The sequence below is a fragment of the Pieris napi genome, chromosome 16 (genome assembly GCF_905475465.1).
Source record: "Pieris napi chromosome 16, ilPieNapi1.2, whole genome shotgun sequence".
NCBI lineage: Eukaryota > Metazoa > Arthropoda > Insecta > Lepidoptera > Pieridae > Pieris > Pieris napi.
In genome coordinates, this window is record NC_062249.1 from 7,168,691 (window position 1) to 7,191,172 (window position 22,482).

General features: G+C 33.2%; 1 protein-coding gene across 4 annotated transcripts; it reads right to left on the reverse strand.

The window, feature by feature from the left end:
• Positions 1–31: 31 nt before the first annotated feature.
• Positions 32–21,621, reverse strand: LOC125057384 (zinc finger protein 585A-like). 4 transcript variants are annotated; one of them, XM_047661049.1, is made up of 12 exons: positions 21,432–21,621; positions 21,045–21,341; positions 20,616–20,814; positions 20,256–20,422; positions 19,925–20,115; positions 15,521–15,731; positions 6,108–6,229; positions 5,212–5,368; positions 3,789–3,961; positions 2,838–2,988; positions 1,930–2,174; positions 32–1,554 (listed from the first exon to the last, which is right to left on the reverse strand). In XM_047661049.1, the coding sequence occupies exons 2-12, from the start codon at positions 21,061–21,063 to the stop codon at positions 1,396–1,398; spliced, it is 1,794 nt and encodes a 597-aa protein (XP_047517005.1). In that variant the 5' UTR covers positions 21,064–21,341; positions 21,432–21,621; the 3' UTR covers positions 32–1,395. The 4 variants fall into 4 exon arrangements, with proteins under 4 accessions (XP_047517005.1, XP_047517004.1, XP_047517007.1 ...); XM_047661048.1 differs by having other exon boundaries at positions 21,420–21,621; XM_047661051.1 differs by having other exon boundaries at positions 20,616–20,771; positions 21,045–21,621.
• Positions 21,622–22,482: the final 861 nt, after the last annotated feature.

The window sequence follows — 22,482 nt, forward strand, 5'->3', positions numbered from 1 at the left end:
AATTATTTAAAAACATGTTAAACTGCAAGGCAATCTACCACTTGTCAATAAACAATGCATGGTCGTATTACTTTAAGAACTTCATGGTCACCTAAAATTGTGTACACCTCGGCAATGTGTAATTATAATAAAATGAGTCAGCCAAAAATAATAAAAACGCACTGCAAGTTTTTTAGTAGTTTCAGCGCGTCGTATACGTGTACGCTTTCGAATAATATTCGTATTCGTCCAAACAAAAAATGTCTTTTGTAAAGAAAACAACGTTATATCGAGTATTCATGATTCGACAACGAAACTAGAAAATTAGTTAAATTCGAATATGATTCGTAACGTAAACCACTCTATAAAACCAATCGTATAATTTCATAGTAGCTTCTAAAATATAAATCAGTCTTATAACACTTTTAACTACCGGATGTAGTTAAACCAATGTCATAAGACTTAATTAAATACACAAACAAATACAAACTTACAAAAAGGTCTCGTGTTGGTGATTGCGAAACATGGGATAGTTCTATTAATTATCAAAACGTGAATATAGTGTTGTCGTGACCGGATTCTAAAATTAATATTTTGTTAACCGTTTGACCATTTCATGAACTAATCTCTGATTGATCATCGTTTAATGACATAAACAACAAAAACATGGCCACTAGTTAGTGAATCGTAAAATGTAGGTGTAGCTTTGTTGCATAATGGCGGCATAGATTACGTCAAAACTAAAAATTTATATCAGATAAGGGAACGTACCCATACTACGTGACCCGTTTAGAGGGGGGAGCGGGGGGGGGCTAAGGTTTTGTCACGTAGTTGATTTTACTGAGAGAAATCTCGTATTTTTTCGACCTATATTCGAATATAGCGCGCAGTGTTTAGCGCTTTGTAAACTTGGTGAAAACAATTAGTGGTGCTGACGCACATATGTATGAGAGTATGAGTCAAATTTTTTTTTTCAACTACGTGAAAACTAAAGGGGGAGAGGGGGGGTCGAAAAAACTAACGTCACGTAGTACGTACGTTTCCTAATATGATTTATATGGGAGCGAAAATGTTAAAATAATTCATGATGACGATGTACAACATATTAAAAAATATCAATATACTATTCAACCACGATTTTTTTATCATTTCAAGAAATAACAATTTTACGATCCAGCCACGAGACTCAAAAGTTTTACAGAGCATTTTTAAATCAATATTTACACCAGCTCGGAAAGTGGATCACTCAATAAATTCGTAAGTGTAAAAGTGCCATGATCGCCTAAACACTGATTTAGTTTTAAAATATGTATATTAATATGGTAGTGTGACCATCCTCAAAATCAAACTTTCCCAATCATATTAGGTAAAAAAAAATCATTCAAGTTTAAATATGACGAGGTTAGCAATCTCCATTTAATCTGGTAATATCTCTTCGGTTTCTACCTCTTCGGGTTCTTGGGGATGTGTGGGGTCAACCGTCACCGCCCGTTGTTCCCCATTGTCCATAGACATCACCATTTGGTATGGGACTTTCATTTGTAAGGGAACCCGAATTTTAGCTGATGAAGGTGCCTGGAACAATTTTTTTTTTAAATATATAACAGGTATTTAATAGGTGTGAGAAGAGAATGGCTGTCTGGTAGAGATCGCTTAAAAGCGATAAGCGACAACAGTAAAATAATTTGTAAATAATTTATTATAAAAACAAATTAAAATTATCGGTCACGTGACACAAAATTCAGAGGAATCAACGATGACGTAGCAATCCAGTCAATAATATATCTTCGCCTAATACTGAATTGAAGTTTAATTTGAATTATTAAAGCTTTAATCTTATAATTAACAAAATTAAAAATAACATTTTGTATAGGTTATATGCTCATAAATCTGAAATGGTTTTAGAAATCATTGTCAAATAGCCTTTTGGCGGATGTAACAGTAACTTACATGTATCGTTATCTCTGGCAAGAAGTCTTTCCTCTCTGTGATCTTTTTCGTCTCTTCTTTCATGATTGCGATGGGCAAGAGATCGGGAATCTTTTTCTTGGGTCCCTGCTGCTGTCTAAGGGGCCCGTCAAATGGCGGAGGGGGTCTCAACTCTTGCGCACTTTTTTGACTCTTCGTTGGCAACTTTAATTTGCTCTTCGCGTGAACTATCATGTGCTTTTGTAAATGATCCTTGCGGTAGAAACCTGAAAGAAGGGAGTATTTAAAAAAAATATTTATGCTTCTATTGTATAAGTATTTTTTTAAGAAACCCGAAAAAAGCTGTTTTGCCGAGTCACAGAACCCAGACTCTCTGAAGGTAGAGTCTGGCTAATGAAAGAAGATAATTGAATTATTTGAAAACTTTCGGATGGCAACACAGAATGTCATTAAATTTCTTAGGTTAGTATGATTTATTGACTTGATACTTCTTGCAATTTACTCGCTCATTTTTATTTCTATTATATATTTTTTTCGAATAGTTAACAGGTATAATAGCCTAAACATTTAGAAAGTTTCATAATCAATGTGAGAGACAGTGATAACAGCAATGACAGCTATACATATAGATTTTTTGGATTCTGATTTTGATTATTCCGGATAAAGATGTTTTTTTTATAAATACAGTTTTAGTTTTCCATGCAATGCTAGTCATTTTAAGTATCAATAGTAAAATACTAAATACGTTACTATCAATGTAGTAATAAAATAAAATCAAGTAAGTTGAATCCACAAAATATATCAAACTTTTAGGGATACCATACTAATTTTTTTTGAATTTGCCGCGCTTTTTCGTTATCTTCTTTCACTAACCAGACTCTATGTTCGTTTGATAGCCACTAAAAAATATTTTAAAAATAATAATTTACCTTTATCGCAAGTAGGACAGAAGAAGGATTTGTGTCCCGTATGTATGTGTAGGTGTATCTTGTAATGGTCCTTGCGCCGAAAAGCTTTTCCGCAGTATTTACACACGAACACACGCTGTGGACTAGGTATCACTGCCTCTTCTACTACCACCTAAAAACATTATTTTATTTAAATTAACAAAAACAAATATAAAACGAAAGACGTGTCCGTATACGATGTCCATTAGACAAACGAACGTATTATCATGACGTATGATGTGGCGTGCGTACACGTATTCTATTACACCTGTTGACCAATCACAATCAAAGATAAGTGTCCGTCGTTTTACCTAGTATGATAGGACTTTAAAAGAAAGATAAGAAAAAAATAAGGAAATTGAATTTTTCCTCGTCTAAATAAATGTAAAAACTTCGTAAATTTACAAAAAAATATCATAAAAATACTTTGGTTAAGTAATGTTAAATCTATTCTGAGATTTCGCGTGCAAACAATATGTGGTTACTAAGTAATAAATTGAGTTGTTAGCTATGTAAAGTTTAATGACTTCCCTTAAAAACAGATTATATAAGCAAACATATTATGTTGCGGATTTATAGATCTAAGTCATATTTAAACGTTTTCCAGGCGGGGCTGAAAATTTTAAAATATTTTTACGTCTAAAACTCCTCCTAAGTTTCGAAGTTAGCGCCGCTTGAACACTCCTGTCTCGCTTAAACATGTAAAGTTATATAATAAAACAAGCTCCTAAGTACAGTGTAAACTCTTTATAACGAATTTCAAGGGACCGAGCATTTTTAATCGTTATAGAGAGGGAAGAATTAATGTATGTGTATTGGGTTAGCCGTTTGAACAATAAATTTAACGTTTTGTACGTTATAGAGAGTTTTGGTTATAACGAATGACGTTATGAAGAAGTTATACAGTACAAGAAAACAATATAAGATTCATACCTCGAGTAAATCGTGAGGATAATTTTCTTTCCTCGCGTCTCCATTGGGCGACGTCTGTTCATATGAAGAGTGTCCGTTTTGTTCCATTTCATATTCATCATCCCCTTCTTCCGGTTCATTTTTAACAAGACCCGGACACACGTGATTCGCTTGATCGGTGTCGTCATGGAAACCTATTAAGTTTTTAATTATAAATATGTTTATAACGCTACTTTTACATCTGTTATTACATAGTTTTTTAAAACGTGCTGATTATTCGAACAATTGTTACGCGCGTGTTCATAAATAATCAGAAAAACGCAAAACATACCAACGAGTTCATTTGAGTCTTAAGTATCATATATATAAAATTCTCGTGTCGCGGTATTTGTAGTTAAACTCTTCCGAAACGGCTTGACCGATTCTCATGAAATTTTGTGTGCATAGTGGGTATGTTTGAGAATCGGAAATCTATTTTTCATACCCCTAAATGTTAAGGGTAGTCCACCCCAAAAAAATTTTTTTTAATTTTTACTAACCCCTAATTTTCACCCCTCTACGATCAACCCCATTTTTTATTATAAATGATATACATGGCAAAACGACGTTTGCCGGGTCAGCTAGTCTTTTTATATTATTGTTTGCCTTTAATGCATTATTTTCTTTTTTAATTAAACTTATACAAAATAACCATTTAATATCGTTTGTAGGGTTTTGTTAATTTCAAACGTTAGTTGCACTAAAAAGTAGTATTTTTAATACTAGCGTCACTGGCGTCGGCAATATTGTCTGTAATGTAGGTGATCTTGCAATGAGGGAAAGGGTGATTCGATTATGGAGAGTCGAACAGTGCAGTGTTTCAAACTAAGAATTTAGCTTAGCTTTGAAGTATACAAGTCGGCGATAATGTTCCTTGTACGAAACGCAGTCGCCCATTGGCTTTTGGTGGTCCGACAAATTAATTTTGGACACATAGTGGAAGTAAATATGTGCTTGTTGGTGGAAGATCATTTAGTAATTCAATACAGGGTGTGTCCCTAGTGTAGGTACTAGCGACTGTACTATGTATTATTATAATATTTATTAAAGCGTAATATATGCAAGTACGCTTGCAAAATCCCTTTTTAAATTACAAGTAATAGGTGAAAATAATTATAATTACTTTACAACACCGATAACAATTTAATTTTACGGGTTACCTTTCTCATTTGTAAACCGCACAAAAAAACAATAAGTTTTTAATACATAATCTGTGGCCATTATAAATTAGTAAAATAAAGCTACAACAGCGCCTCTAGCGGTGAATATTGTAACTATTTAACGACTGGATCACTCTCCAACAAATAAGAGGGCGATGCTTAGGCTGTTTATTCATAGCTATGGTCTGATCATTTCATCAATTGTACGATGCAGCCACGATGTAATGATACAAATTATAAATTACCCTCATGGCAGACATTGCAAAAGTACGTTCGTTTCTTTTTAAGATGGACGTTTGCGTGTACTTTGAGATGCTGTTTCCGCTTGAACTTCCGGTGACAAATATTACACTCGTGCGCACGCTCTTCTTTCACCCTTCGGGGTACGAGGTGTTCATTGTTCTGGAAGAGGATTCACACTATGTTATAACAATACCAAAAAATATTTACAGTAGCAAAAACAGAAATATATATGTTATTTATAAAACAAGATTTCTACCTCCTTTCTAAGTGGTATAACAAAATGTCACCACTCACCAGGTACATTTCTTTAATGAGACGGTAAAAAGTAAATTTAAATAAAATCGCGAGTCTTAACTCTGGCTGGCAATCAAGCTATTTCCTTTTACGAGTGCAATTATCAATTGCTCGTAGTTAAAATTCATTGTGGGGAAAATAGCTGTTTTAAGCCCAAAAAACGGTGTGCCGGAAAATGCCTTCTTTTCTTCGGAAATCAACTACTTTTTTTAAACGCTTTATATTTGCTTCACCTGTATGTATGTATGTAACCGACTCCTTCGGACTCGATTTTGACCCACTTTTAACGGACAGATTTAATTCAAACTTTGCGCACCTGTCAAAGATCGATGACAATGCAATAATCCGAAAAAAAAATAAGAAAAATTTAACTAAAAAATAAATAATAATTTAAAAAACTCGCTCTGTGTCGTCTATCGAGCAACCCACGCTTTTTCACAATAATACCAGTATTTTTTGTTCATTTTACCATTTTCAGCCTAAATTAGGAATTATTTTTCACTTTTTAGTTTGATGTGCTTTAAAAGCGTTTTTTTTTAGTTTTTTTAAACTATTTATTTATTTAAGAATAAGTTTAAGTTTTGGATAAAAATAATATAATTACCAGTATTTCCACTTCGATATCATTCCCGAGCAGAGTCTGCAAATGTGACAGACTGGCGGTTTCATGACTCTTCAGATGCACCATATTGACGTGAACCAACATCTGCTCCTCCATGTGGAATTCTGGAAATTGTGTTATTCTTGATCAATTCGATATATAATTTATCCGAATATCAAATTTAAAACAGTTTTATATATCTTTAAAAAGTCATTTATTTAAAGTTAATAATTAATCATTATTTAAAAACTATCCATCTAAAAATAGTATGTAAAGGGTATTTCAACAAGAAGTTTGTTTTTCAATTGTGGCAACACCGAGAACGTGATAGTTTTGACATTTAGTTTTTGGCGGTATTCGTAGCAGGTGCTTTGGCAATTATTACAATGAATTCAATTTCGCTCGAAAATCGCATTAAAATAATTCAAATCCACTATAAAAATGGTGGTTCTGTTAAAGTTACATTTCGTAAAATTCGTGATATTTTCGGCCAGCATAATCGTCCTTCTGAGACCGCTGTTAAGAATTTGGTCGCGAAATTTGAGTCGACAGGCTCGTTGAAGAAGATCAAAATTTGTCAATTTCACGACGTTCTCAACAATTGGGGTTATCCAAAAGCACAACATGGCGAATTTTGCGAAAGGATTTGGCTTTGAAGCCTTACAAGATTCAACTGGTGCAGGAATGAAAGCTGATCGACCATCCAAATCGCCGCAGATTCGCTCAGTTCATTCAGGAACAACCTGCTGGTTTTTCTGAAAAAATCATTTTTTCAGACGAAGCCCATTTTCATTTGTCAGGGTACGTCAACAAGCAAAATTGTCGCATTTGGGCTTCTGAAAATCCTAAAGCAATTCTTGAGAAGGCTTTGCATACTCAACGTGTTACTGTGTGGTGCACTATGTGGTCTGGAGGCGTGATTGGGCCATTTTTTTCGAAGATGAGGCTGGAAATGCGGTAACAGTCAATGGATCACGGTATCGCGAGATGTTAACCACTAAATTTTGGCCTATTATTGATGACATGGATATCACTGAAATGTGGTTTCAACAGGACGGTGCCACATGTCACACAGCCAATGAAACGATCAATTTATTGCAAACCAAATTTCCCGAGCGCATAATTTCGCGAAATTCAGCTGTTAAGTGGCCAGCCAGATCGTGTGATTTAACACCACTGGATTATTTTTTGTGGGGCTATGTTAAAGACAGAGTCTATACGGAGCCAATCGAATCGATTGCAGCCTTAAAACTCAAAATCCGTGATGTCATTAACGAAATAGACCCTCCATTTTGCCAAAAAGTGATTAAAAATTTTGATGAAAGAATCAACATCTGTCAGCGTGGTCGTGGTGGACATTTGCCAGATATCATTTTTCATTCATAATTGCCAAAACTTTTCTCTTTGTAATACAATAAAAATTTTATTCATTTTCATCTAAATTCTTTGTTTTATTTTGTTTTAGAAAACAAAGTTCTTGTTGAAAAACCCTTTACAACATTTTTGCGAAATATTGTCTAAAAAGAATCAATATAAAATAACTATATGTCTTTAACGTAAACAAAACAATCAAAAAGATAAAAATAATAAGAAAACAAAGCAGTTATTGCAAAGTAACAACGGTAAGTTATATAGTAGCAATAATATAGTGCAATTAAAAATCTAGCTAGGGATAAATTTATTTTTAAGATAGCCTTTATAGACTTGTCAACGCTTAAACAAGGGTCCGAAACCAGAAATTTGGCCTATCTATTCAGGTATTTCTAAATCTTTCACCCTATAAGCATGGATTGTAGGGATTGAATTGTTGGATGGACGGTATGACGAAATTATATTTGCACGCGCACCCAATTCATTAGATGAAAGGAAGAGAAGACATCATCCTACTAATATTATAAACGCGAAAGTATGGATGGATGTTTGTTACTCTTTCACGTAAAAACTACTGAATGGATTTTAATAAAACTTTACAATAATATAGCTTATATATCAGAATAACACATAGGCTACTTCAATTTATAAAGATACTAGCTGAACCAGCAAATGTCGTTTTGCCGTGTATATCATTTATAATAAAAAAATAGGGGTTGATCGTAGAGGGGTGAAAATTAGGGGTTGTATGTATTTTTAATGCTGTATCATTAAAAAAATATCTAAAAATTAAATAATAATTTAGGGGTGGACTGGACTACCCTTAACTTTTAGGGGGATGAAAAATAGATGTTGTCTGATTTTCAGACATACCCAATATGCGCACAAAATTTCATGAGAATCGGTCAAGCCGTTTCGGAGGAGTTTAACTACAAACACCGCGATACGAGAATTTTATATATTAGATTGTGTGAATTGTCCAAAATATCAAGTAAGTAGGAAAAAATCTACCATATTGTGAGCTATACTGGCGTGCGCTATCAAAACCACTAGAGTTACACATATGTAATGTATGATGGAAATGTTTATCTTAAATAGTCCTACAAAAAAGCCCGCCACAGTAGGTATATATAATAAAATAAAAATGTGTCTTTCACGCTACATCATTTGGACAAATATTATTTTAATCCTGCGCAGACAAAATCGCGGGCACCAGCTAGTAATAATTAAAATTGTTAACGTAGACTCCTAACTGTATTATGAAAAAAATCTTTGAATTGGTCAGTATTACTTATGTATAAAATAACAATCGTAAATGAAACGTAATTTATTTATTTTTTTATTTTTTATGGCTCTGGCACGGATTGTGCATTAGCCAGCGTCGAGTATAAGATTTTTTATAATTCGTGTTTGCCTTAGAACTTCGACCGTGTCCTCCATGTACGGTTAAGGCACTCGCCCGGTACCGCACAACCGTCCCAAAGGCCGAGAACATATTTAAATTAAATTAAAACTTGCCCTCGAACCGGGAATCGAACCCGGTACCCCTCACCTAGCTGCCACTTAATAAGACCGCTAGGCTATGAGGCCCCCTAATTTATTTTATTAATAGATAACAAATAATCCATGCAAATTCAAATAGATTTCTCAGGCACGTAAAAAATATTGACATAGTTCATCGTAACAAAAACGTTTTAAAACCGGAGAAACCTTATGCCTTGAAGGTCGAACATAACTTTATGAAACAATCTTAAATTCACAAGCATGGTTTCATTTCGAAAGTCGGTGAAAGTTTTTCCCCTCAAATAAAAATTTTGAAACTGATTCCCAGAAGAGCTAATATTCCCTTCAAAACAGTTGCGAAGTTTCCCTTCAAATCTAAACAGTTACGAAAGCAGTTAAAACTGTATTTTGACGTGATAACGTCTTTAAAATCGTTTTAGTCGGGTGACATGTTCAGAAACTTGTGTCACACCAAAACCTCACGAGCGCGATCGCAGGTATAACGAGAGAGAGACGGACCGATCTCCCGTCTCATCTCGAGCGCTGCCAGTCATTCCGTGAATGTATGAAGAAAAATGTATATCATAGTCGAATAAGTAAACTTGTCATTTTACACCCGAAATTTATCATCAAAAGTGTGAATAAAACGATAGATGTAATTTAAAATTTGAAAAAATTGTTATCTTCATTAATTCCTTACTTCCCAAAAACTTATATCACCAATAAGACGTTATCACGTAAACATCTCGATCGTAAACCTACTTTACAAACAACCAATATTTTTTTTACAGAAACGTAATTTTCACACATTAAATTAAGAAAAAAAAACGTACAAAAATATTAATGTACAACTGAAGGTATAAAGAAAATGAACAAACATGTTTGAAGCAGTAAAAGGCAGTTTATGGATCGATATTATAATTGCCAGGGATGTCGATATTGGAATATAATAAATTAATTTAAATTCTAATGCTTTTAAATATACACAATACAATTCATAAGAATAACTTTTGAATTTATTAATTAACTGCAATAACTTTTCTTATAAAAACATCGGATTTTATCTTTAGAAATCTTCAGAAAAACTACCAATGATACGGATAACTTCGCTTCGAAGAATACTGGGGAAAATCAATTTAGAATTTATAAAAGACCCTTTGGACGCTCACAAAAAGTATATTGGCAACCCTAACCCCTCCTCTACTTTAGGGCCGATCCCAGGGGCCGAGGACTAAGGGGCGAGGGGGTAATGGAGGGAAAAAGGAGGGTTACACGTTGCCGGGGGTGCTAGATTATAGAGGGTTTTTAGATTGAATTATTTTAGTGAACACGTGCAGTGGTTTATTTTACGAAACTTTTTTTTAAGAATTATACCGTGTAAATCAAAAAGTATAGGACTATTTTGACGCAAAGAATAGACTATTGAAAAACATTCTTATTAATTATTGTGTACATTATAATGTCGCAATTGCATATTAAAAAAACTATTAATCAGTATGTGATTTCACAACCACACGTCCAAAACACTACACGAAAACAATTAGAACATTTTCTTTGGAAAGTGTAATTTTGGTTATTTGCATTTAAAAATTGAAGTCATTTTAAAGTTATCACTCCCTGCCTACATGACAGCATATGCGTAGGTCAATATCTAGGTCAGACTAAGTGGGAGGCTATGGGGGGTAACGGGGGGATGTTACAGTTATACCGTACCCGTTTGCGGCAATACCAGCTGGGTCTAAAACGGTCAAAGGAACGTTGCCTTCGCCATATATACGTTTAATAAAGAATATCTTTCGTAAAACTCTGATATATAAAACTCACTAAGTTGTAACAAAATTATATCTTTAGTATGCTAAAAACACATTAATCACATTGTTTGGTCCAACCTTTTTATATAATTTTTTTAGAATTCCTTTATATAAAGAGTAGAAAGTTTATCATTAAGTCTAAAACACCCGTTATTTATCCCTCCTGCAAATTTCAAATAATACAATATACAAAAAATGGACAATGATATTTAAACCAGGTAGAGAAAGCCCCCTTATAGAATGTGCGCTTTCAAAACGAAATCTGTGAGAATTTGTGAACCTATTATTTTTCCTTACGTCTTTTAAGCTTAAATCTCTGAGCAGCTTTTATAGATGTTAAAATATATATTATCACTAGCTGACCGGGCAAACGTCGTTTTGCCATGTATATCATTTATAATAAAAAATAGGGGTTGATCGTAGAGGGGTGAAAATTAGGAGTTGTATGTATTTTTTAATGCTGTATCATAAAAAAATAAAAATGTATCTAAAAATTGAAAAAAAATTAGGGGTGGACTACCCTTAACATTTGGGGGGATGAAAAATAGTTGTTGTCCGATTCTCAGACATACCCAATATGCACACAAAATTTCATGAGAATCGGTGGAGCCGTTTCGGAGGAGTTACAAACACCGCGACACGAGAATTTTACATATATATTAATTCATAACGCGTTACACAGGATAAATTTTATCCGTTATGGCTTTAACCTGCTTTTTTAAACATGTACATTTTTAACTACTTGATCATGCAGGGGAACGACAGATTGGTTCATTTCAATTGAAATGTATAACGGAATTACAAAAAAACTCCTTGGGGTCGCACTAGTATCGCAACATGACAAAATTACGCAAAAAATACACCAACGGCAACCTAGTCACACAATTTGAATGTACAAATGTTCTCGTAGTGTTGGTGGGATTGCGACATCAGAATACCAATAAACACAAAAAAGAAAATTAAATTAACTATATTATAAAATAAACTTCAGATAAACCTGGCTTACGCCGTTGGAAGTAAGAAGGGTCGGCCCCCTCAGAATTCTTGGAATAGCCGTCCCCTCCTTACCCCTCTAGAAACTTGGCATTTCAACCCACACTATAAGCGGCTTTACGGTATTGCAGGGTTCCCCCACTATATACTAAAATCAATATCGTACCGCTTTCTATTTTACTCATATTCAGTAAATATATCTAAAACTTTTATATATATAATCACTACAAAGAAACTTCTCTAACAAGTCGGTACAACTATTGTATCTGCTCGCAGAGTAACATCATTGGAGGTTATGAAGAATTATTTAAACAATTCTCAACTTTATTGCTTTAAAAATACGATTTCAATTCATTAGCATTATATACAAAACAAGATAGCACATTTAACGTAACGTTGTAATTTTTACTACAAACGGAATAATATTCATTTGCTCAATTAATATTTTGTAAGAATCGCTGAGATTTCGAGGCAACAAAATAAAACAACAACAAATAATAAATAGATAAAATACGAAATAACAACATCCAACGACCACAAGCGATGAAAATCTAACATCATTCACAAATATATATTTATTTGTCATTCCGAATAAAAATAGCGGCACTGAGCCAGCAACAACTTTCAATGCCATATAAGTTCCCCCCTCTTTGTCACACGAGGTCCCTTCCCTCATTTTATTGATCGTAATGGCTTTGGGGTCATATTAAAAATATACGGGCTTTAATAAAATTCGATGTATAATAAACTTAGCGCTGCTTAAACTTTTGATATTTTAAAAAATATAAAAATTTAAAAGGTGAACCAAAGTAAAAACTTGCCTTAACAAAATAAACACACATCTAAGAGACTTTGATATCCAAAGATCGAGATTACAAGATGTCTCTGCCTTCTACTCAGATCTGTATGTATAGAACCAATTTTGTCGGAACCTAAAATGTTATACGCCAATCTCATTTTACATGACACCATAGATAATATATCTCAACAGATAATGATTTCTTATAATGCTAATCTTTGAGAAACTTAAAATCGTTATAAACAATTAAAATGAGATCCCCCTATGAAAAATATTAAACAGCAGATGGATTGTAAGCGCACCGGGGTCGGATCCCCAGCCGCTTTAAACCGGTACTTTTGTACAAGGTCGCCCCCCACTTGTGTTGCACAACGCTTTGGAAAGTCGCTTGGCATTAACCCAGTGGTGGTTATGACTAAATTCTGCATTTAAAACTTCCAAAGATTCAAAATTTACGAATTTATATTTGGCCGCGACTTAAGAGAAAATTCTACCCATATAAGGGCTATCGCACCGTCACCGTGCCGTAGTTGGTAAAATGACGTATTGCCTGGACCTGGCTGGATTGAACGACAATATTGAAACTGATGTTATGTTTTCTTATTTTCTTTTGTATTTTATAACGGAATGTTATGATATGCATTCTAAACAATCTATATATATATAATGAAAATGGTCTTCGTTTGAGGCTCAATCACGCCTAAACCACTGATCGTATCGACATGAAACTACCACCATTCGATGCGAAATTTTTCCTAGATGGTTTTTTATTGCTGTTTTACTTTTATGAAAATTTATCCATACGGACTTCACCGCGGAAACATTCGGGGAGGCTTCCTAGAACCTCTAAACGTCAACATCTGTTAAAAACTCGATTTTCGAAATATTTCAATTTTCTTAGCGGGAAGTTAGAAAGAAGAATAATAAAAATATGAAAAAAAATAAAATAATGAAACATAAAATTTATTTTAATTCGTCCAGCAAAGCGGGCGCGAAACGGCTAGTAATCTATATATATAAAAATGAAACCCGTTTTCCGTTGTCACGACATAACATGAAAACTTTTTTATAATATTCCTTGAAGTATGAGGATGGTTCTTACGGAGAGAAAAATTTAAAAAAAAATGAGTGAAAACGTCTAAAAACAACTTTTCTATATTCCCATACAAAATATTCGTAATAATACTTAAAAGTCAATTTGAACTTTAATACCATATCATAGAGTTCAAGTGTTAGTGGAGGGGTTCCGGGAAGGTAAATTTTTATTTTTGACATAATGTATTTGTTGTCTTATCAACTTTCTTTTTTTATCTTACTAGCTAGACCGGTGTCCCGAATAGCAGAATAAGTATTTTAAACAAATAAAGAATAGACTGTTAGGCGGTACGATGTTCGCCAGGCCAGCTAGTGGGATATAATTGGTAAAATATATCTCAAATACAAATATCTGGTGATGATTAATTAAAATACTTTGAAGACTTTAAATATTCAGAACAGATTTTGCCTGTGCAAGCCATCACAGCATTCGACAGATGTGTAAAGAGAACACAAAAGGGAGGGGTTACATTTTTTGTTAGTAGGGTTTCTCCAAGCCCATTCGGAGTTAGAATATACAATTTTACATTATAAATAAATGTATAAAGGGTGACTAAGACATTTAAAACGGAATAATTATATATTAGACCAGTGCCGATAATTTTTGAAACCTAAAAAAATTACAGTAGGATGAAACCCATTAGAAAAGCAGGGGAATATGATCAAAATGAAAGGAAAAATAAATTACGGTCGATCTGAGGTCGGGAAGGGGTAGGGGGGGAAAAGTTTTAAGGGTAAAAAACGGTTTATCTCGATTTCCGGCAAAACTAAAAGTCCTATCGAAGAAAGTTTAATGGCAAAGTTGTAGGTAATAAAAAGATCTAAAACTTTTGTATTCACACATTTTATTGCCGGAAATCGAGATAAACCGTTTTTTACCCTTAAAACTCCCCCCCCCCCCCCCTTCCCCTTCCCGACCTCAGATCGACCGTAATTTATTTTTCCTTTCATTTTGATCATATTCCCCTGCTTTTCTAATGGGTTTCATCCTACTGTAATTTTTTTCACTTTTTATTTATTTTAAAGGCTATCTGCACTGGTCTATATAGAATCAGAGATAGCCTAGTTGAGATGACTCGACAATATAACCAAATTCATCTAATAACGGAAAAAGTGGCCCTTGATTGAAAAACTTGCCTTTTCTGCATTATAAAAATACATTACAATATCTCTATAAATTGATCGCCTAGACATGAATTAAAACCCTACAAACTGGATCAAAACCTCACCTCACCAAAACTAAATGTTGCGGTTTGACCCACTATTCTTAATAAAGCTATACCTATATTTAGACGTTAATTATTCGATATGAGTTAAAATAGATTTGGTCTTAATATTTTGTAGTTGAAATAAAAAAAATCATTCTAACGTAATACACAACCTTACGATTAAATATACAAATTAAAAAAATGTTAAGTGCTATAGTCTGTTAAAAAGAGTAAATCATACTGTAGGTGCATGTCAAGATTCTGTTTTAGTTTTCTGATTTAGCGTCAATTAATTAGTCTATTATATATAGGGTACCCAAGTATAGTAAAACGTTTCCTGACCACTTAGTGAATATTTATGCCTAAAAGTTACTATATGTGGTGTGGTGTTACTGGAAAGTCGAAAATAATATTAACAATAACGCGTAATTCAATCCCCGCCCCGCATCGTAACGTTTTACAAAAGGACCCCTCCCCCCCAAAATTCGTTACGTAATACTTGAACGCTCCCGTATCTATTGAAACTTTATTGAAGTTAGGTTTGAACCTAATATCTGGAACGTCATGTACGCGTTTAAAAATGCTTGATGAAGAAATCTACGGACACTAAGTATGCTTAAATAAGTAAAAAAATACCTTTGCCACACAGCTTGCAGATCACCTCCTTCTTGGCATGTGCCCAGCTATGTATCTTCAGATGGTCCTTTCTCTTATAACTTTTACCACATACACTACACACGAATGGCCTGGCGTTCTTTATGTGGTCCAAGGTAACAGTATGTTCCTCAGAATGCTCCATACTAGTCTCGTCCATAGACTGATGCTGATCGCTTCCGTACTCTTCAGACTAAAAACATTAAATCTTTAAATAATTGTTTTTTTTGTACGGACTTAAATAGCTTTTAAAACCCTAATGGGTGGATGAGTAATATTTTTAGTAAATGTCCTACATAAAACAAAAACATTTAAAAGAGTACTTATAAAATGATGACTGGCAAGTATTTGACCAGTTATAAAAAGAAGCATGTAAACTCGGGAGCGAGACTTACTGCCTACTTTGGTTTCATAAAATTTTACTCTCTTAGCAAATAATTTATTTTCTTAGGTGTCCAGCATGCAGTACAATGCGAGCGCGGAGCCTCGAACGCGGTCTTTTAGATACTAACCGAGGTTATTTTAGTGGGCATTGCCCACCGTGTTTCTGTATAGCAAAATTCTGGTCTAGTATTTTGAATCGGTACAGTGACATCTTTGAGCGAGCACTAGACTGGGTGGGCACGGCCCACCCGGCCCCCTTTATATCCGCCTATATAACTATTATTTAAAAGGTATACTAACATAATTGAACCACTTCCGTAGCAAGGCACCCGCCGTATTAGGCGACATTTCGACTAATTACTGGCACTAGTACTAGGGGTGTTAAATAAAGACTGATACTGACGAAATCATCTTGAATTTAATGTTATTTTATTTTTCGATGTAGAGTTATACACTTTTTAAATCTTTTTCTAAAGCTAATATTAAAAAAAATCACGTTTCGCGACTACTTACTGCTAATAAAAAATTTCGAGCAGATATATTTTATTACCGCGCGAACTTCAATTTTTACTTCTTTTAAGGACACGTTCCGACACGACGCAAACAGATAATTTCTACTAAAAAAAAAATACAACAGAGGATTGCTTTCTTTTTTTATTATTGATATCTAATGTTTAAGCGTGGTACCCCGCTTGCCAGTATTATTTTTCTTTCCAAGGTGTATCTATAGCTCCGTTTTCGCATTTATTTATTTAACACTTCTCGTATAATTTGGTCCGGGTTAGTCGACAATACTGATATTTTGATCAGTATTGTCGATTGTGTTGAGAATTTCAATTATTATATATATTTGCATGAGATTTCAGGACTTGACACCGTGGTAGATTGCTGTATAGAATTTATTTAAAGAAATAAAAACACAAATCCTGAGCTCAAAAATGAGTTCGTTGAAATTATACTACAATCGTTTACGAAAATGAAATTGTAAAAGACAAATGAAGTCGGTAAAAAAGAACGAAGCCGGATTATTGCCATTTCACAATCTATGGTTAGAAATATCACAAATATCGCAATTTCACGACTCTATTACAATCGCGACATATATTATAAACGTAGTTATTCGACGATATATAAAACTTTTTTGCCACGACAGACACAATTGCCATGTGTCTACGATAGTAGTTAATACACCTGGCATAAACGGCAGACTAAAACAGATGCTAAGTTATTTATAAAAACGACAAAAAACTATGCACGATGATTTATGTGGTAGGAAGGTTTGTTCTTTATTTCTTTTTCGTACATATTTTAACTTTATATTTCTTCAACATTTGTATATCCGATGTTTTATATTGTATGTCATGAAATTGCTTTAATATATTAGAAATTACTTTCGAAAATTCTCTAGAAACCCAGCAAATTCTGCAAATATTCTGCTAAGAAATGTCTGTTTAACGAGGCCAAAGCCCGTCGGTCGTTAGAGCTCTGCGCTAAAATGGGGGAACCAAAGTAAGGGAGGGGTGCGGCCCCCCATTTTAGTCTAACAGAGGGTGGTCCAACACACACTACGTAACCTTATTTTTTACGAAAATCGATATTCCAAAAGGGCTTACAGCACTTTATGCGGCAGAATTTTAACTAGACACTGTTGAAAGTTTAATTTAACCGTTACAGAGTTTAGGTTTATATAGGACGTAAACTTTGTTTGTAACGTGTATTTTATTAAACATATCAATGAAGCAATTGATCAAGCAATGAGTGAAAGGCATTATTAGGTATTTTATAAAACTAAATGAGCCACTCAATAAAGCTCTTACTATGCACAGAGATTTTCCGAATGCAAGTGGCTTGTCGCTAATCACTTCCAGTCAACCTGTGTTAAAAATAAAACAGCGAGAACTGTGAAGATAAAATAATATATGTACGTAATTAAGTGTCCTAAACCTTTTTTACGCCTCACTTGCGGATTACAAGACTGCCGTAAAATATATTCCAAGATTTGATAGATATTTCGATAGATATTCCGAGTAGTAATTCTTTTCCTTTCAAAGTTACCATGAGAACGTTCTAATCTGTTGGTTGACCGCTACGTACCGAGGGGTAGGTCAACGGGTGACTCCCACAAACCCTTTGGGTACCGACCCTTCTAACCCTCTACATTATACTGTATATACGACAGCACACACGGTAGAAATAGGGAAAATTGCCTGGTAGTTTGTTTTATAAAGTTTCATCCAAAAAATCTAAATTCTTAGATTCGTTAGTCCTCTTAATCCACGTCGCTATGACTTTAGTTCTTTAGGCCCCATACAATAGAGGACATTTTTTATCATACCTAATTAGGATTAGTCACACTTTAGGTTGCAAATGCAATTGCCCTTTGTACCTACTTTAAGGACCTAATCTATACTGAAATTATAAAGATTGTGAAGTTCTCTGGATCTGCTGAACTGATTTTGAAAATTCTTTTCGTTAGAGTGATAGGCATATATATGATAAATAGGCATAGACATAAAATGGAAATATATTTTAGGGGTCGCTTGATTTGCAAAGGAATTTTGCTTTAAAATAAATAAATAATAATAAATTTTACTATTACAGCCGTGCTGCTTAGAATCGAGACTTCAACTTCGTATGCCAAAAACGTATTGGTTTCGACATACAGGAATCTCTACTCTGAATATTACCTTAGAACTTAAACTATCTAATATCATAATCATTGCATCAAATGACACGTTACGGTAATAGAACGATTCTACAGAACTTCAGTATTGCAACAGTTATCGTCTAACTTGATAATTCTTCTACTAATCGCTCATATTATAGTTAACCTTGCGGTAACAGGGTTTTTGTTACATGTCGCATTTTCTAAGATTATGGTAAATAATATGAATATTATTTTTGTGCATAAAAAAAACTAATTTATAAGCTTACAAAGAAAAAATATTCTATTAGCATCTATATTTGTATAGATGCAAAAAACCCAATATTTTAGATGCTACAATGTAAAGAATTAGTGTGTGACATACGTATTTAAGTTCGTTACTTTTAATGCAAACCTTAGTCCCTCCAAATGCATTGGTACGCATTTTTTAAGACCAATTGAATTGCCAAATTATTTGTATTTTGTTAAATATTTAACTTGGCTTGCGTGTGTTTTATTATTATTACTCAGATGTTATCCTGTTCTAACACACGTAAAAAAATTGTTAACCTTAAAGCTTTTTTTTCGATGGACACCCCACGATATCTCCCATAGGGGAGCAAAAAATAAACCAGGACAAGATAAATGAGATAGCAAAAAATTCTACCTGCCCTCAGCCCGACTAGGGTGGGGTTTTTCCCTGCTTACGATATAACAATAATACATTCTTTCATACAATCACTGAACATCAATAATTTGTTTTATGACACTGTTAAAATTTACGCCGATGTACAAAAAATATGTTTTTTAAAGAATATTACAACTATTTTAAGTCATACTTATTTCTCTTCAATATTATATTTATTTTCCTTAATATTACGAATTGTATATATTTTATTTTAATTTAAAGACTTGAAGTAATTAATGCTTTCATGAATAGTTAAAGTGATCTTTGTTTTATTTTATTTCTATACACATATTTAGGTATGTAAACCATGTAATTGCTAAAAAAAACATTGGATCAGCAGCAAATTTACCAAAGCATGATCTAATATCATGGATTATAAAAATATCCACTTATACTAATTTGATTCTGTGTCATTTATTAAATATCAGCAATAATTAAAGCCATTTAACATTCAGCTTCTAACTCATACTAATTTGTTTAGGTCACAAAAATACCAAATTAAAAACAAGTCAAACCACAACATTTTTATAAATTCTATATTATATCTTTATTTGGAAATGTCAGGAAGTAGATAACTATATTGATTATTAAAACTAAATGATAAAATTTATGATATCTATCTATATAACTTTTAAGTTCTTAATAAAAATTGTTTTAGTAATTTTCCTACCTCCATTGATGCATCTGGATCTGTGACATTGCCAGATACACTTGTAATAATTGGTGTTATATCTTCAAAATCATCTTCAACCTCCTCCTTAATGCTTAGCTCCTGGTCACTCATTGGTATAATATTTTGCTCCAAAAAGTGTTTATTGTGAGTTTGTATGTGTTTCTGTAGATGATCCTTGCGGTAAAAACCTGTTAAAGTAAAATTATATATTATATATTTTATAATATTTACATATCAAAAAAAATTACAAAAATATAAGACAGTTAACAAAATTTTAATGACTACTGTTTAAATTAAAAACACAAATGTTAGGAAAAGCTATACTCACTTTTACTGCATAGAGAACACTGAAGAGTTTTAACACCTTTGTGAATAGATTTATGAATATTAAGATGCTCTCTCCTTTTGAAGGCCTTGCCACACTCTTCGCAGGAATATGGTCTTACTTCCATATGCCCTTGCATATGCCTGTCTAAATGTTCACGCCTCTTCAATCTAAAATAAAATGCACATTAAAATACTTTGATTTATAATAGCAAAATAACCTATGGACATATAAAATTTCTAATAATCAATTTTATGTATGTACAAGAATGCAAGAAACTTTTAGGAGTGAAGTTTTTGAAATAAATGTAAATAAATTATGAATTTAAGTATTTATATTATACATATACTTTTGAACACTAACCCTGTTCCACAAATACTGCACAGGAATCTATATTCTTTAAAATGAGAACACAAATGCACTTCTAGCTCCTCCTTGTCATCATACTGCACATTGCACACAATACAAATGTACCGAGTCACTCCCTCCAAATCCTTAGTGATTGTTGCCAGTTTGCTTCTGGATAAGAGACTCCGTTTTAACATCAACTCCATATCTTCTACTAAAAATATTAGTTTGTTACCTAAATTATTTTTTTTATATTCAAACTTTTAAATGCAAAAACTAATTTTACTTTTTGAAAAAAAAAAAGTAAATATAAAAAGTTAAGCAACTTGAAAATTTACATTAACTATTTTTTTTAATACTTAGCAGTGTTTATTTAGGTAACAAGTTTTAATATAACTGTTACCTAGTTTTAGTAAGTACTTAAATAATAAAAAAATTCGTTACCTTTATTACTAGAATCCATCACCACATAGAAAGTTTACAGTCCGCGGCGCGAATTTGTTACACAGTACACACTACACACGGCATCCGTTAGAAAGTAGAGGCGAAAAATGAAACTCGAAATCCCTTCCCCTACCAACAGGCGTCGCCCACGGTCCAAGGCTGAAGCTCCCCTCCGGATTGGGGAGACCCGACACCCCCTGTGTCAGTTGTATGCCACTTTAGCGAAGCGGGGGACCCCACTTAACCGATTTAGGAGGGTGGGCGACTTTACCCTAACATCGAGTTAAGTTCGGCTACCTGAGCCAAAAAATTATTGCAAGTCAAGTGTTTATGTTGTTTATCTTAATAATCATTTAAAAAAATATTTACTCTTACTTTTTAACTTACGTGCACGTTTGTATTTACACAATATTTTTTGGCAACTCTAAGAATGCTTAAAAAGAAATATTTGTTAACCGGAAACAAATTCTGTTGAGAATTGAGATGGAGAAAACTAAACATAAAACTTGTAATTATTTTTAAAATTAATAAATAGAAATTTCAGATTGAAAACGACAGCCCGATCCAAATGTCAACTGTCAACTATGAAACTAACTTATTAGTCATTACCATAGAGAAAGGAAAGCTATGAGGAATTGTTTGTATGATTGTACTTTAGAATAAGAAAAAGCTTGGAAACCACGATTATTTTTTGCTACGTGAATAATAATCCGAAAATAATGTGAATAATAAGCGACGATAGTGGAGACAGATACATTTCGAAAGGTCCACTATTTTTTTTTTTTTTTGGAGTTTGCCGACTTGACGATTTTCCACCCAAATTTAGGGGGAATTAAGTTGCCTAGGGGTGTTTTATGGGGGTATATCGTTCAAGTATCGTTTTTTTTAACGCAAATTTCTATTAATCTTTGAACCCAACTAGCTCAATGGTTAGACAAGTACAAAAACCTCTAAAAATAATGTCAATAAAGAAATGTAGTTTACATTTAAAGAAAGGAAATTTAAGAAATATAATCATAAAACCTATAATTAAGTCATTAATTAATCTATGTTAATGTGTAAAATGTACTAACATAATGCATATCAACAACAGCTATTTTATACTACTTGAATGTATATTTATTACGTATTTAAAATTATCTATCTAAATGTAGAATAAAAAATTGCGATTTTTGTCGATATTTAGGGGTATGTGAAGGGTCCTAGGGTGAATATTTTGATTTAGTATGCGTTGGCATCACTGTCACTAACGCCAATATATTTGTATAAAAATGGTCACGTTACAATGTGTGAACATATTAAATTCTCATCATATTTTACTTTTTATGATTACTCTGAACAAAACTTTTTTTATCTCTAATTATAATTGTGACGACGATGCGGATGAATATGAAATAGTTGATTTATAAATTTATGTATTGCCCCTTGTCAGGCGCCA